The sequence below is a fragment of the Corvus kubaryi genome, unplaced genomic scaffold (genome assembly GCF_017639235.1).
Source record: "Corvus kubaryi isolate FWS band 111438036 unplaced genomic scaffold, C.kubaryi_AGA036_p1.0 37334, whole genome shotgun sequence".
NCBI classification, from domain to species: domain Eukaryota; kingdom Metazoa; phylum Chordata; class Aves; order Passeriformes; family Corvidae; genus Corvus; species Corvus kubaryi.
This window is the reverse complement of record NW_024581108.1, coordinates 16,777,388-16,793,095: the sequence shown is the minus strand read 5'-3', so window position 1 is coordinate 16,793,095 and position 15,708 is coordinate 16,777,388. Positions and strand designations below refer to the sequence as shown.

The following is a 15,708-nucleotide window of genomic DNA, read 5'->3' as shown; positions in this document are numbered from 1 at the left end:
AAAACATAAGAGCAAAATTTCAGAGGTGGACTGGGGTTGGTCATCCCACTGCAGGTCAGAGGATGTGACACAACTTGCACTGAGGACTGAAGGAAAAGTTTGTCAGGAAAAAGAAACACACTGTATTTGTTCATAGGACTGAACTGGCAATCACATCTGAATCTTCCTTTCAAAGCTAGAGACATGAAAGACTGTTTCAGTCCTTAAGTCTGCCTCACTATCTTTGACCTGAACAGGGGTCTGGGTGGGCTTTGAGCTGGTCTTAAAGTTTGAACTGTGTAAGATCCCCCTTTGCTAGAGATTTTGCCAACCAAAATAATTTTCACTGTACTCATTCTAGTACTTGCCTTTTGTAATTTAATCTATTAGTTAGTTCCTAGATTTGCTGTCTTCCATTCTAAACAACTCCTCTTTCTTTGTGGGTTATTATTTGTTGAGTTCCTCTAGCCAAGCTCACTGTGTTAGTTCTCCCAATCCTTCCTCTGAAGTTTAGCACTTCCTCTTACACATGCCAACTTTGAGTTCATTTTCCGCATGATTTTCCTAAGCACTACTTTAAATAATCCACAATTCAGTAACTAAATGGAGATTGTTAAAATAATGAAACAACAACAATAAAGCTCTTTTAAGACTGCACTCCAACTGTAAAAACTGTTGATTTGAGGTTTTTTGCCAAATACTTTATTGAAAAATAAAATTATCTTCTCATAGTCAAAATTAAATTAGCTGGGTTATAATCCCATTGTACAATAGACTTCCTACATTGGTATTTGTCTTTCGGGAGAGTTTTTTGTTGATTCATTGCAATGTATAAATCAGTGCAAGAGTAAAGATAATCTAGTGACTGGGGCCCTTGTTTAAGGCATAGGTGGCTTGGGATAAAACCCCTCATGATTTCTCCACCTCCTAGTATTGGGGTATCAGAATGGATATAACAAAAGTTGAAATCTGTAAACAGGGAAGATGGGTGTATTGCCAGCTGAAGCCTCTGGAAGCTTTCTGTTCACTTACGTGTTTTGCATAGGAGCCTCTAAAGAGCATGAAAGTCTTGGGGCCCAAACTGGTTAAAATGTGCTCATTTCTCTTGGTTAAAGGACTGAGTCTAAAATATTCTGATGTTTCACGTGAGCAGGAATATCACTGTATGCATCATAAATATTTTAATTGAAGGATCTGGTATTTCATATATCCTTCAGCATTTCCGTATTTTTATCACAAAGAAAAGGAGCTGCTTTGGTTTTCTCTCTATAGGCACTTAATTCTCTCTTTTCCTGTCAATTGATGCAATTTTTTAAGCCCCATAAAGGGATTTCAGTTTTTTCATTACAGTGTTGGTACTTTCTGCATTCCGTCTGCACACAAGTATGAATTCTAGGATGATGACATTAAATTATAGGCACCTCTGTTAAAATATAGGGAATACAGTTCTGAAAATGAAGCTTCTTCCTCATTTTGAATCTTTCTTTATATTTTAATGCATTAAGGAAGCAGGTGACTAGTGGACATTGTCTTAATGTCTTCCCATTTTGATTCATCCTCATGAAGTGTGCAAAGTGTCTGCTAATGTTATGCAAAGAAAATGAAGACATGTAAGTTCTAGCATTCACAGACTTCATGTATGCGCCTCCTTCCCCAGGACAATCACATCTCTCCGGAGTGAACTGATTCCACATCTGGTTAGGAAACAGTTTTCTTCTCCTGCATCATTGCAGCAAGGACTAGACAACAAAGAAGAGGACCAAAAGAAAAAAGAGCAAGCATCCCTAGGTCAGTACAATATCAAAAACTTGGGTTTATGCAAGTTTTAAAGTCCATATGCTACAGCTGAGCTATTGAGTAGACTACAGAACTAGCCTGAAACACTATTTTAGAGATTCAGCTTCTTTTTACTCCTGATAGCAAAGATTCTGGTAGATTTATTTTTCAAACAGTATTGTGTACTATATAAATTTTTTTGTCTTCCCTTATTTTGGTGTAAACCATAAGCAAATCAGCTAGAGGGTCTGTATTTTTTTTTTTTCTGGGAAAAAAGATTCATTTTTGAAAACGTAGTTTTAGGAGGGAGTTCCTAAAATTGCATAGGACAACAGGCTAAGCTAAGCCTTAAACACCCTGCACTGGGAACTGGACAGGATCTCAGATCCTGGAATTTATTTTTAGCATTTCCGCTGTCTCCTTGTGTGACCTTGGGCAAAACATTGCATCTGTCCTGATTCCTTGATTCACACCTGCAGAATAAAAATAAGCACTTACTCACTACATGTGATAAAATCTGGTAATGACTGCCGAGTATCTAGCCATGGAGATGAGGTGAGGCAAAGATTTCCCTTCACCAACAGTATTTTAATAGTATTCCTCTTCAGAAAGTATTTCATTAAATCCTGTCTAACTTCATGCGTGTGTGTGTTCTCCAGACATTTATAGTTTCATAAAGGAAGATAATAGCTTGCTGAAACCTGCTCCAGATAACTCTTGTTGGAATGATCATAGAGGAGATATGAATGTAACTCTCCACGAAGGAAAAGTGCGCTGCTACGTCCATATCATGAAGGAGGGGCTGTGCTACCGAGTGAATACTCTTGGGCTGTACATTGAAGCCAACAGACAGGTGAGGAAAGTACAGAAGTGCCACCTGTAGTAGCTTATGGGACATTTCAGCCTGTGGGAGTGACTCCCTGTGATACAGCTGAGGAGTATGTGGGAATTGAACCAGTGCCACGTTATCCAGGCACCCTACTGCTTGTTGGGTAGGGATGTGAGGCCAGGGAACAGTTCTGTTGCTGATTTACTATAGATTTGATTTAGGTAAGCAAACTCTCACCCTAAACACTCTTGTGTTTTTTCGGGAGGGGCAAGACCTGCAGCTAAAGAGCCAAGAAATGTGGAAAATCAGAATGGAAGTAGCTTTGATAGCTCATTTAATCAATGTCCTCCATGTCCTAAAAGCAAGATCAGTTTCGACTGGACTCTTCCTAGCAGATGTTTGTTTGTGATAATAACAAAGGTTGTTAACAATTTGCAGAAAGACTTAAACTACGCTTTCATTTAAATTGCCTAATGATTTCCATTATTAAAGAATTCTTTTATGAACAGGTTTCCCTACTGTGGTACTCCAAGTAAACACAGAGGTGAACTCTTGATCTGATGCAGAGTCTGTTGCAGCTTTCACTTTCACATGACTGAGAACTCATAAAATTAAAAAAATCACAGATGAGAATTAGGGAGATCCTGTACCACCTAACGAGCTAACTCTTAATATCTTTGTGGGGCAGGGATTTGGGTTTTTGGGGTTTTTTTACTACACTGGCTGATGCAATATACACATTCTCACTTCACTCTGCTAGTGATGAGCTTCATTGCTATCAGGAATGGACAGTTTCCTCTAGTTTTGAAAGACCAATAAGGAGTGCCGTAAGGAAAAACTCAAGATTTCTGGAAGTGGGGCTGGAAAGGTGATAAAGTTGTATTGAGAATTCTGGAAGTGGTCACTGCCTTGCCTTTGCTCTCAGACTGAGTTGATTTCTTTTTAATAACATTAATGGATTAATTCATGCAAACCAGAATTGCAGAATGGCAGCATGAGTTTATGCATTGGAGCTCTTTCTCCTTGATGCTTGTAGAGGAACACAGAAATAAAGTGATTTGCTTAGGGAGATGAGGAAGAGAGGCAGCGCTGCTTTTCAGCAGAAGGAGAAAACCTTCCCCAAAACCAGCAGGAACAAGTGTGCCCAAAGGGTTGAGGGAGAATACCACTTGCTAGGGGAAGTGTGCGTGCACGTTTGGCAGCAGCCACTTCAGTAAAAAGTTATTGAGTTAAGCCAGTCAGACTCCATGTGGGTTTTTTTGTGTTGGTTTTTGGTTTTGGTTGGGGTTTTTTTACCTAAATATTCTACATTTTGGTTAGTTCAGGAAATATGTTTGCTCCTGGGTGGTACAAAGAATTAGTGTTTTGAAGTCACGTTGGGGCTTTCAACATTGGAAAGGATTTTCTTTGAATTTTGAACTTTTTCAGGATGGTAAAATTTCTAAGGAAACTATGTGGAGGTAAAACATAAAATGGAGCTTAATGAGGAGTTGTGAGAAAGTAGTTCCTTTTTTCAGTGCCACTGCATTTTGTTTCTCTTTCTAATCCTCATAAAAGATGCACATTTAATTTGATCTGGGTGGGCGGTTACCTGTTTTGTTGGTCTCTAAGGAAGATTTTGGGTGTTTAGTTTGCTCTTATCTTGGCCTTCACAGACCAGATTCTGATCCCCTTGCTGCAAAGGTGGGACCTATAACTTTGAGGTCCCAAAGGACAGACTTGCACAGCAGTAGCAGTCCAGTCCAGTAGCTGCGGGAAGGAATGGCATCCTAACCCGTTGCCCTTCTGGTGAGGAAACACTTTGCTCACATCATTTCACTTCCAGCTGGGTTTCTGGATGCCTGCAGCCTGTGTGTGGGCAGGTGGGTTCAGGAGGGAGTTATCTTCAATAGCAGGAAATAGTTTCTTTGTAAGATGAATTAAATCCAAACACATCTTAAACCTTCCCTTGACCCAGGCACTCCCTCTGACTCCTGCCCCCAGTCTAACCTTTCTTTTCAGAGCAAAATGCTTGAGCTTGTAGCTTTCATGGGTTACCCCTCAGGCTGCACTAACACTGACTGATTCTAATAAGGGCTTTGCTCTGGCCAGTAAAATCCTTTATTTATTTCACTATACCACCTTTCCACTGAGGAGGGCAAGAGTCTTTTTTCACTTCTTTCCTGTCCTGCAGATCAACACTGGATAGTAGGAATCTTTCCAACCTATGCTGTAGGTATGCTTTGGTGTGTGTTCCTCTCTTGGATCCATGTGTCAGGTGACGTGTCAGGACAGCATCCCTTCACCCTGCCAGCATCATCCGGGTGGATTCACCTAGTTTGTGGTGTTCTGGTAAACTGGTAGTTTTCTGTAGTGCCTGCACCTTGGACTGAAGGATCTAATCTACTCTTGCTTTTTAAAAAATAAACAATTCTAGCGGGAAGGGCCAACTTCAAGATGTAAAGAGCTACAGATGTGAAAATGTCTACTGGTGACAATGGGCAAATTGAAATGATAGCTCAGAAATGTGAGCTCCTCTGATTCCAACTTCTTCAGATCTGTAGGATTTGCTTTTTGAGGTTCACTCCTTAGCCATCAGCTCTTGTTATCCCAGCTTTCTAAGGAAGTCATTTTACACAGTTGTACTGTATAGCAGTTCCTTAATAGCAGCTTTGGAAATTGCTGGCAACATTCAGCCAAGTTTAACAGCAATAGAGATCTCAGAGATTAACTTTTCTAAGAGTTTTGTAAAAATAGATGCTTGGGTAGAGAAAAGGGAGACTTAATGAGTGCTGCTTCCTCCTTTGAGGCAAACTCAGTTGTACCATCACAGTGCTGTGACTCCAGTTGACCTCCCAGATGGATAGTCAGTGTCCACGTCCTGGCTGGCCAAGCAGTATGTGCAGAGCTCCACACCAGCCCCAGCACATACTGCCTCTCATTCAGCCATACAGTTTGCTGTGATACAGACCTCTTAGCCCTCATATATCTGCATCTCCTATGTTCCTTTGAAAGCCATCTCTGTCCTATCAGGAGACATCATACATTGCATCATCCCTGCCAGTAACTGTGCAGCACCGTGTCTGTGCAGTGTTGCAAGGCTCCCACCTCCCCTGCCATCCCCATCCGTGCTGTCATCACCTCTTCTGTGGTGTGACCTTGGCCTCAGCCTGACTCCAGGAGATGCAGGATGCCTCAGGCTGCTCTTTCACCCACAAAAGGAGGAATGATGGAGTGATATCCCATCCTCCTACAATGCTGGCTCCCTTTCCTTTCAGGAGCCAGTTCAGAATTGCTCTCTATGGATTTGTTCTTGGCTATTTCATGGCCTGTGTCTCTCTCTGTTACCACCACTGCTCTGTCTGCTTATCCAACACCTGCCTTCTCCCTGTCAGGAGCCTTTTCTTGTGCAGCTTTCTACCATCTGGAATAGCCACTTGATCAACTTTAGTTTCTACTTAAACATCTGAAATACAGTTTTGTTGCCCATGCCTCAGAATACTACCTAGTGGAGTGGGCTGGACACAGTCATCTTTTTATGCAGTTTACTGGTTTATATTTGGTATTACTTGCTTCCCTCCCTTGCTTTACTAGACAGCGTAAAACACGCTGAGCTGCATTTGAAATGGCAGATGCTGGACATTGTGGTAACATACAGGATGTCACTGTGTTCAGCTGGAGCCAGCCTGCTTGCTGCTGCTGATCCACTGCTTCTCCACAGGTGGGAAGCTGAGTTGATGCAGTGCACTGTGGTAGCACTGTACCTGTCTCCTTTACAAAAGTGAAAGATGATAAATCACACATAGCTGGTGGACATTTGAAATGCAGTAACCCATTTCCCATAAGTTAAAATGTTTATGGCAAATGCAGCAGTGCAATGGAAACCAAAGCCATCTTTGAGCTGCTTATGTAACGTGTGGATACAGCACTATCATGTTAATTTGTTATGTGGGTTTTTCATTCAGGTTCCCAAGTTATTGCTTAATCTGGGTCTGGAAGAGCCACTGGTTCATGGGTCTGCACAGATCACTGATAGAGGCATGGTAAGTGTTCCCTTTTCCCATCTCTGCTCTTTCAGTAGTCTGCAAACACTTTGTTTCAAGAATTGCTTGCTAAAATTCAGTCCCATTGTTGGAAGTGAAGCCAAGTTCTGAAGTGTGGAATGATGGAATGTGGGTGATACAGCTCAGAGTCTTCTGTAGGCTCACCCACGGGTTCCTGCCTTTCAGTGTCTCTCTTCTATAGTGTTTGGTAAAAAGTCTATCATAGTCCCAAGTCAGACACTGCAGTCTCTTGTTCCATAATGGCGGTTCTTGGTAGTTGAGCAGTTTGCCTCCCAAAGGACACGAAACCCAGAAAGCATCAGAAGCTTTGCTTCTTGCTAGCACATTTTGGTTCAATACCAGCTTCAAGCCTCCCTTTGACAGGTCTCACTGGGCAAACCTGAGTGAAACCAGTGAGTACCAGCAGGCCTGTGCCTACCTTGCTTACCTTTCTACATGAAGCCTACAGAGCCAGATCCACTAATGGAGTTTTACCAAGCTAATGGACCTTGGGAAGACTGTCTAACTATCTGCTTATGGGGTGGGCCCCAAATTTCCAGGTCTTTCCTCTGCCAAGGATCCCTCAGGGTAGAGCAGGGTAAACCTTATTGATAAGTGCTTGAGACACACTTTGGAAGAGGTGTATGGAGAGCACATGTTGGAGAACTCCATGTACTTTTGCTAGTTTCTGTTCTTTTCTTCCCTAGGTTGGATCAGACAGTATGATTGGGTCATCCACACAAATTGGAGAGAAGACATCCATCAAACACTCCATCATCGGCAACATGTGTACCATAAAAGACAAAGTTAAGATAACAAACTGTATCATCATGAATTCTGTTACAATTGAGGAAGGGTAGGTTACCTTTTTGTATCTTAGTTCTAGATAGATCCTGAGTCAGTAATTTTTGTCCTGTAAAGAATCCTGAGCCAGAAGAGGGGATGCCAGAGGCTGTGTTTCTAAAGACCAAATCGCAAATAAGTCTCTATAAGCAGTCCGGAAGTGCACAAGTGAAATAACCTAACAAGAGGGCTGCAGTCTTGGAACATAAATTTCTTCTTTTTACAGTAGATCCTGTCCTCTTCAGAATGTGTAAGTTAAGTCGATGTATGAATCTGTATGAGCTTGCGTGTCATTCTTCCAAGCTTTATTTTAGTGGCTGGATCAGTGAGTATGCCTAAAATATTTGAGGCACAAAGCACATTTTAAAGCGGTACACTTGCCAGCTAGAAATGTTCTTCTCACATTTGAACATTACAGCTTCACCTAAAATGTCATTTTCTTTGGCCCTTTTTTGTCATCCTGCAGCCTTTACTTTACCATTGCCTATGCTGAGTAATAGAATAAATGAATAAACTTTTCAAAGAGAAAATCTGCCAGCTTCTAGAGGTTTCTCATGCGCTAAAGACACTGACTAAATAGTTAGCCTTGAGCTGTACATTTCCAAATGTGGGAAAAGTGGCCTGTCTGTAATTGTTGATGTCTGCATGCCCCCATCTTTCCATACATGCTGGCTTCCTGTGGATGTCAGTGGAAAGGAGACTGCTGATTGAGTCTGTGCAGACCTGTATAAATTCTCTGCTCCTTCATGGCTTGAGGTTTGCTTAGGGCCTCAGGAAAAAGGCCAAACTCTTAAAAAATGCCAAGTTGGCTCTGAAAGTTGCATATCTGAAAAACGTAAAACCCCAGAGGATGTGGGGTCTATGGAGGATACTACTGTTACATAACTAAATTACAGGTAAGTATGGTACCTTACCACAAAGTGTTTGTCTTTAATAGAAATCCACAGTAATTTCAAGCACATCATAAATCAGAATTCCATTGAGTATAGAAAATAGCTGGTTTCCAGTTCGATCACAGATGGATCCAGTATGGCTGTATCACAAGCACTGCTGTCATAAAAAGTAGAGGAACCTCTCTCATTTGATCATGAGACCCTCTGTCATTTTGATTAATGAATTGATGCCACAATCATAATGGTATTGTTTTACATATGAGGTCAGCAGCTCTACCATTAAATCACAGAGGCAGCTAAGTGTATAAATAGCACTGTTTTTATGAAGAGTCCCAAATCATCTTGTGTTTGTCTGCATTGGCATTTAGTAGTATTCTAAATCCTAAATCGAGCCCAGAGCTGTTATGTTAAGCATTTCACAAAATTCCACAAGCATCGTAAAGTTGGTGATATGTTATTTTTAAGAGGGATAAACTGACTTTTGGGGTAATGTTTTTGGGAATTCTAGAAAACAATGTGATCCCTAGTCACTCTTGGTGAAAACAATATAGCCACCAAAGAGTGAAAAACCTCACAGTCCTAGGGGTTTACCCCCTTTACCCCCTTTTACCTGCTCTATGGTTACTGCACACTGATGCACTGGAGTTGAATTTGTAATTATTTCTCTCCAACTGGAATTAAGACTATAGACCCTGGATCTTTATTGCAAAGCATACTGTAATTAATATGGTGTAGATCTGCACAGATACAGAGCTGATAAAGTATTTCTTAATGCATCATAGTAAGTCTTAAGATTAGAGGGGTATGAAGTCATGCATACACAGGTAGTGAGAAACAGAAATATTCTAGCTGCTGAGTTTTGTTGAAAGAAGCCTTGCTTGTAGTGAAGGATTTCTGTGTATTTTTTTATGTATTTTGACTCTCTTTCATTACTTTGGTTAAATCTGATGGAATTTTTTTAAAATGCTAATTATTCTTACTCATGTTGATGGATCCATTTGCAACAGGTGGATAAATTATATGTGGTTTTGCTTTAAACTGCCCACAGTGGACAACTCCTTATAAACACCTCTTCCCCCAAGTGTCTCTAAAACAGCTCAGGCTTTATCTAATCACCAACTTCAGAAAATGTCTTCATCTTTAATTAGAAAGTCAGTATGTGTTGGCTGATATGAGTCAAAATGAGCGTAATAAAATGCCTTGACAGATCTAATTCATTTTTTTTATTGCACAGCAGATGTCCTACAAGTAAGCCAGTTTTACCATCTAAGGTATTGTATATTAGAAACTTCTGAAATTGCATTGAGAAGTGGATAAAAACTGTGTCATTTAAAGAATATACATTTTAATGCTGACTCAAGCAGCTCAACCAGACTAATAGTGTACTATAATAATGCCCAAGTCAAACATGAGTGGTAACTGAAGGAAGGCCATTCCCAGGAGTGTTCATTGCAGTAACACCAACTTGAAGCAGTAGGCTTTAGAGGACATTTATTATGCAAAAGACAAAGGTGTTTAGATAACTCAGAGAAGAAAGAAAGATCAGGTAAATCTTTTCTGAAAGTTGGGATACTGGGAACAACCAAATGCAAAAATTGCTCTTCTTTCTAAGTTCATTTATCAAGAGTTACATGGCACTGCCTTGGTATTCCCCTTGCTTCTTCCATCATGTCTAGCTTCTCTGGGTTGAATCTTACTTTCTTTTTTTTTCCCCATCTCAGCTGCAAAAGTGATCAGCAGCTTCAGTTCACTATGTCAATATAGAAAAAGCAAAACAAAACGAACAACAATGCATAATAAAAAACAAACAAAATGCACCAAAAACCAAACGAAAAATGTTCATCTCTTGGTAGTTTTCCTATAATGTGATTTGAGGATCCTGTGCCGTAATTCCTGCAGTCTCAAGATCCACAAATTATAACTCCAAACCAGAAAAAAGGTTTTGAATGGGCTCACCACATTTAGTACCAGCTTCTGAAGCGGATAAATTCTTGCTGTACAGGTGGGAACACCACAAGGTGCTTAGAACAAAACCAGGTATCTCTTGTTAGGCAGTGGTTGCCTCATTATTGGAGAAACAGAAGTCATGGCCTAGGTGACAATAACTTTCCCAACTGAATGGATCAAGGAACTGGGCTTAGTTTGGACAGTCCATTGCATGCTGTTTGCAAATTAGGATCTGTCCTCCAGGAATGGCTGGTGCATTTGATACTCTGGAGTACCAGAAGCTGGGATTTTTGTTTGTCCTGGTGTGTAGGGCTTCTGTTACATTATATATGTCTCCTGTGAAGTGATTTGAGTAGATATGAATCCCCCCTCAGAAGAGATTATAGGGGATTAAAGAAGTTAGTAACAGGGCAAAATAATTGGTAGTCCTTTCTTAATGTGTTTCCCACTGTGCAGCTAATTCTTCCATCAATGAGACAATAAAATAGCAAAGATTACATATGTGCTGAATGATGGACATACTTGACCAAGCTGGGAGGGATGTAATTTATACAACAGCACAAGTGCTGAGAGATGCTGACTGCCCAGGTGACAGGCTGCAGTGGCAGAATGGTTCTTTTTCCCTCTGGACGGCTCCCCAGAGCTCAGTGACAAATGACCGCACTGAGTTACATAGTTGGAGAAAAACTACTAATTGAGCTAAAATCATAGGTCACTTGAAAACTTTGTCTATCTGGATGTTCCTGCAGTAGCTGTGTGTGTCCTTAGTCTCTGTAGTGGCTTGGGACTTCCCCTTCTCTTTGTTCTGTTTGCATCAGGGGTGGAGCAGCACAACAGGGTCTCTGGATTGCTGCATCTTTGGTGCAGGAGTCCCCTCATTTATAGCTCTCTTGCAAAGGGGCAGCCTGTAACACCCACAGACTGACTGAAGCCCCTTGCCTAAGGGGACTTTGCCATTTGCAAGTGAAAAGTAATGCTTGGTAGATTTAACGCCCTGATAAGCAGGGCTGGCAAACTGGTCACCACAGATAAGGAGAAGGCTGAGGTGCTCAACCACTTTTTTTGCCTCATTCTTCACTGTCAGAGCCTCTCTTCCCACACCTCTTAGCTTTATGGACCATAATACGGGGACATATCAGAGGGCTGGAGCACTTCTTCTGTGAAGACTGAAAGAGCTGGGGCTGGTCAGAAGAGAAGGTTCCAGGGACACCTCATTGTGGCCTCTCAGAACTTGAAGGGGATTTATAAGATTGATGGTTACAAACTTGTTATCCCAGCCTGCTGCAACAGGACAAGGGCTAACGGCTTTAAACTAAAAGAAGGTAGACTTAGATTAGATATAAGGAAGAAATTGTTTGCTGTGAGGGTTTTGAGGCATTGGCACAAGTTGACCAGAGAAGTTGGGACTGCCTCATCCCTGGAAGTGTTGAAGCCCAAGCTGGCAGGGATGCTGATCAACCTGGTGTAGCTAAAGATGTCCCTGCTCATTTAAGGGGGCATGGACTACATAGCCTTTAAAGGTCCCTTCCAACCCAAATTACTTTATGGTTTTATAGTGTTGTTTCATTTGGTAGACTTAGGCACACTCAGCTGTTTTGAAATGAGACCTAGATATGGATGGATTAATTTGGTTTCAGGTTCCTGTTCTGGCTTTTGTTTTTGCAGTCACTGGTTGGTTTGTTGGTTTTTATCAAACACTGTCTTTATTTTTACCAGTCTTGTTGTTTTACTTAGTTTGCTAGCTTCTGGCAGCAGGAGCATCTAATTGCTCTGGTCATACAGGACCTTGTGCTGAAGCGCTCTGAGCATTACAAATAATATTAACAGGAAAAACATGTTGAATCCTTTATTCCATCCCTGCAGATAAATGTTTCGAAATCTCTTGTTTGTTAGTAAAACCATCCCAGTGTATACACTTACGGGAAGGAGCCTGGCCATTTTGTTATGTGCACATTATATCCTTTTTCCTTGGTCGTGGAAAATGAATATTTCCCAAGGAAAAATTCAGGGGAAGGGACTGTTTAGTAGGGAAAAAAATCTGGTCTTTGGACTACTTAGAGGTTAGTAGAGAAGGCAAGCATGAAAAGCTCAGATAAATACTGAGTCCACCATAAGCCATGCTTTGGAAAGGTCTTGTTGACGTGGTGGTAGTCAGTACCATAAGGACTCTGTGGTAGGTTTAGTCTGAAATGAAGTATTTTGCTGCTTTTCTTTTTTCGTGGAAATACAAGAAAGCATTCTGCTTCAAATGAGGTTTTTATGGAAATCATAAATAGGCTGCTGTGATTATCAGAGAGGGCAAACAGCCCAAAATTTCCATCTAGATTTCACCTCCGCAGCAAGAAAGTACCAGATCTTCACAGAGCAACCAAGGAAGCTGAACCTGTCTCACCTATAATTTTATCAGAAAAACTGTATCCCAAACTGGGATTAGCAGTGGGAAAAGGAGAGAGTTCCTTCCAGAAAGGAGTTTGCAGCAGACAGTTGCCAGATAGCCTGATACAGTGGGCAGTTGATTCAGGAACTGTAAGTCTGGGATTGCAGGTGTGACTGAAGTTACTGAGTTTGTGCAGGGGCAGAAATCATTGAATAATAACCTCATATCTTTGTAAAGTTTACAGCATGTTGTTGGAACCACAGACAAACATACTACCCAGAAGAACTGCTGAAGTTCCCCTTGTGGCACTCTGATAAGGTCATCTTTTGGAAAGGGAAGGGGTTAAAAAGACAGGCAGATACGTTTTGGGTCAGTCTGCACATGATGGCAGCAAATTGCAGAGTGTTGCAGCATTGGGAAACTTGGAATGCAAGGGAGGTGACACCAAAGGCTTCGAGTTACAAACTGCAGGGAGGTGATGTGAATGTTGGGAACAGAGGGAAAGTTAGAAGAGTCCCACCGGAAGATGTGGTAAACCTTGGGGAGTTCTGACTCCCTGGGCAGAAAGAATAGGCTAGATTAAAAATTAGTATGAAGGACTAAAGTACCCAGATATGTGGAGAAAGAACTGGCACCAAAAATGTTTTGTCAGCCAAAACTAGCATCGTCCTTCTTCAGTCGTGTGAAGACAGTCAGTTATGCACTGGATTTTGTTAAAGGTGTTCGGGCTACCTGTGTGAAAGTAGATGGACAGATGCTGTGGTGCTGCTCTGTGAGGGGACTGGAGAGAGACCACGTGTGACTGGTTAAGGCTACTCTAGTTTACCACATGGCTTCAATTTATTGCTACTTTCTATGAGAAAATGTACAAAGGAGGAAAACAACAAGCAAGGCGAGCTGGATTGACTACTAACTGCAGATTGATTGTGAAGTTTATTGGTTGTTTCCTCAATAGTGCCAAATCAGCACCTGATGTAGAAACAGTCAGTGGCTTGAAGAAAGTTCTAATTAAAACCAGGGTGGAATTGAGTCTTTATAGGGGTTCAGTGCATAAGTAGTGTTCTTCCCCTTGGACAATGGCAGTACAAAGGAATGATCCTATTGCCAAGGCAACATATTTTACAGTACATAACCTCATGAAAAGGAATGAGGAGGCGAAGTTGTTTCCAGCACCATAGCTTGCAAAGCTGAAAATAAAGATCTACTTATGCTAAAATTCTCAAACATTTTGTATCTTGAACTGTTTTTTAAGATGGCTGTTGTCTCCTGGGCACTTTGTCTCATGCCACCAGTTGGCTCCCTGCCTCCCTAGAAAGAAGAATGAGTTTAGAATAGATATCACAGAAAGCACATGAAAAGTGAGAACTTCATTCAGAAAAAGCACATGCTCGGCTTAAATATATGGATAAAGTATATAATGGATATGGATAAAAATTAAATCCGTGAAGGAACCTGTGTACCGTAGTCCTTGCCCCTGTAAAAAGGGGTCTTGATTTCTCTTGAGTATGTAGCAATTCTGTCCTTTCTGTCACACCTCTGGGTTTTAAACTGTGAACGTTTTTGGTCAGGAACCAAAATTTTCATTCTACTATTTAATTCACTGCACATGCTATGTAAGATACTGAATAGAGATAACCTCTGGCCAGCAGAGTTTGCTTTCAGGAAGATAAATTGAGGAGGAAAGTGCAAAGTAGGAAACTAGTAAGTAGGAAACGGTGGAGCTACTTGCGGAACTGGTTTTCAATTACTTACAACTGAAGTCAAATTCTACTGTATCTAATGTATTGAGGAAGTTTCTCATATAATACCTGTTATCTTGTGAGTGTCTGAAACATTATTACTAACAGCTCCTCAAAAAAATTTTTCTTCTGGCTAGCTTCCTGGTACATCAATCTGTCTTAAATAAATCACCTGTTCTTTAATCTCAGATGCAGATGTTTCCCTGATAGTGCAGGGAGCTCATCCCAGTTTTCCAAACATCTTGTACATCAAATGTTGAACTTAAAGCACAGATGAGCTCTGAAAAGTGGCATTTTAAAATATCTCCTCTCATTCTGCTGATCTGCTTCTTCAGGTGGACAGGGTTATGTCTGACTTCAGAGCTATAAATAAGCTTCTGCCTCCTGCTAACCACATGGGTCTAATCGAAGAGTATGGAGATTTTTCACAAGCAGCTAATTGCTGTTGATTTTGGTGGGAATCTGGGTGTGAATGTCTCTGATGCTCTTTAAAATCTTCCCCCATCTGGGTATGGAAACGGAAGAAATTACTACATTGTGCGTCTTAAGTTCCTAGAGAGACAAGAGTTTAACAAGTTCAGCTTGGATCTAAGAAGCCAGGTTCAGTTTGTGAGGGTAACATTTACAAAAGCCTTTTCCACGTCAACCTAGCTCCCATGATATGGAAACTGACTTAACCAATAATGTCTTATGAAGGACCACAGCTCTCAACCCAGAACTGTGCTTCAAAAACCCCAGAGAAAGTGTCCTTTTACTGTGTCTGTTACCTCGCTCAGTCTGACTGTGGGAGCTGGTGGGAAAGTGAAGCAAACCCAGAGGTGGTAGTGAACATATAATTTTCCTGCTTTGTTTCCTTCACATAGACACGAGTAGCTTTTCCTGGCCATCAGTGGAGTGTTTGTAAAATCATGTGGGACCTGGCCCTCCCACTCTGCAAAAGAGAATCCAGAGGGAGGTCAGCTTTCCTGTGTGTGGGGTTTCCTGGTGTAAACTCCTTGCAGCATACTTTTGCTGAAGTGTGCAACCCCGAGCTTGCAGCTACATAAAAGGCCACCAATTTGTTTGTTGCAAGATCAGCTGGATGTAACTGAAGTTTCAGAGGTGAGGCATGACCTTCCTGGCGACCTCCCCCCGCACCCTAAGTTTCACTGAATAAAACACATTAAGGTAGGTTTGAGGCAATCCTTTAAGGTCAGTTGAACTTTCACTGGAAAATACGAGTGCTGGCAAGTATATGCAATATGTAATGCAAAATGTGTAGGGTGTGGGGAAGAAGTGTAAAGGAGCCATACCACAGTGATGA

The 15,708-nt window shown here is 41.3% G+C and overlaps 1 protein-coding gene across 1 annotated transcript in view; it reads left to right on the top strand.

Moving 5' to 3' along the window:
• Positions 1-15,708, top strand: part of EIF2B3 (eukaryotic translation initiation factor 2B subunit gamma) — a 98,430-nt gene that overhangs the window by 66,468 nt on the left and 16,254 nt on the right. The window contains exons 6-9 of the mRNA XM_042030553.1: positions 1,637-1,767; positions 2,415-2,608; positions 6,529-6,606; positions 7,314-7,462. Of these exons, the coding sequence (XP_041886487.1) occupies positions 1,637-1,767; positions 2,415-2,608; positions 6,529-6,606; positions 7,314-7,462 (552 nt within the window). The remainder of the gene's footprint in view (positions 1-1,636; positions 1,768-2,414; positions 2,609-6,528; positions 6,607-7,313; positions 7,463-15,708) is intronic.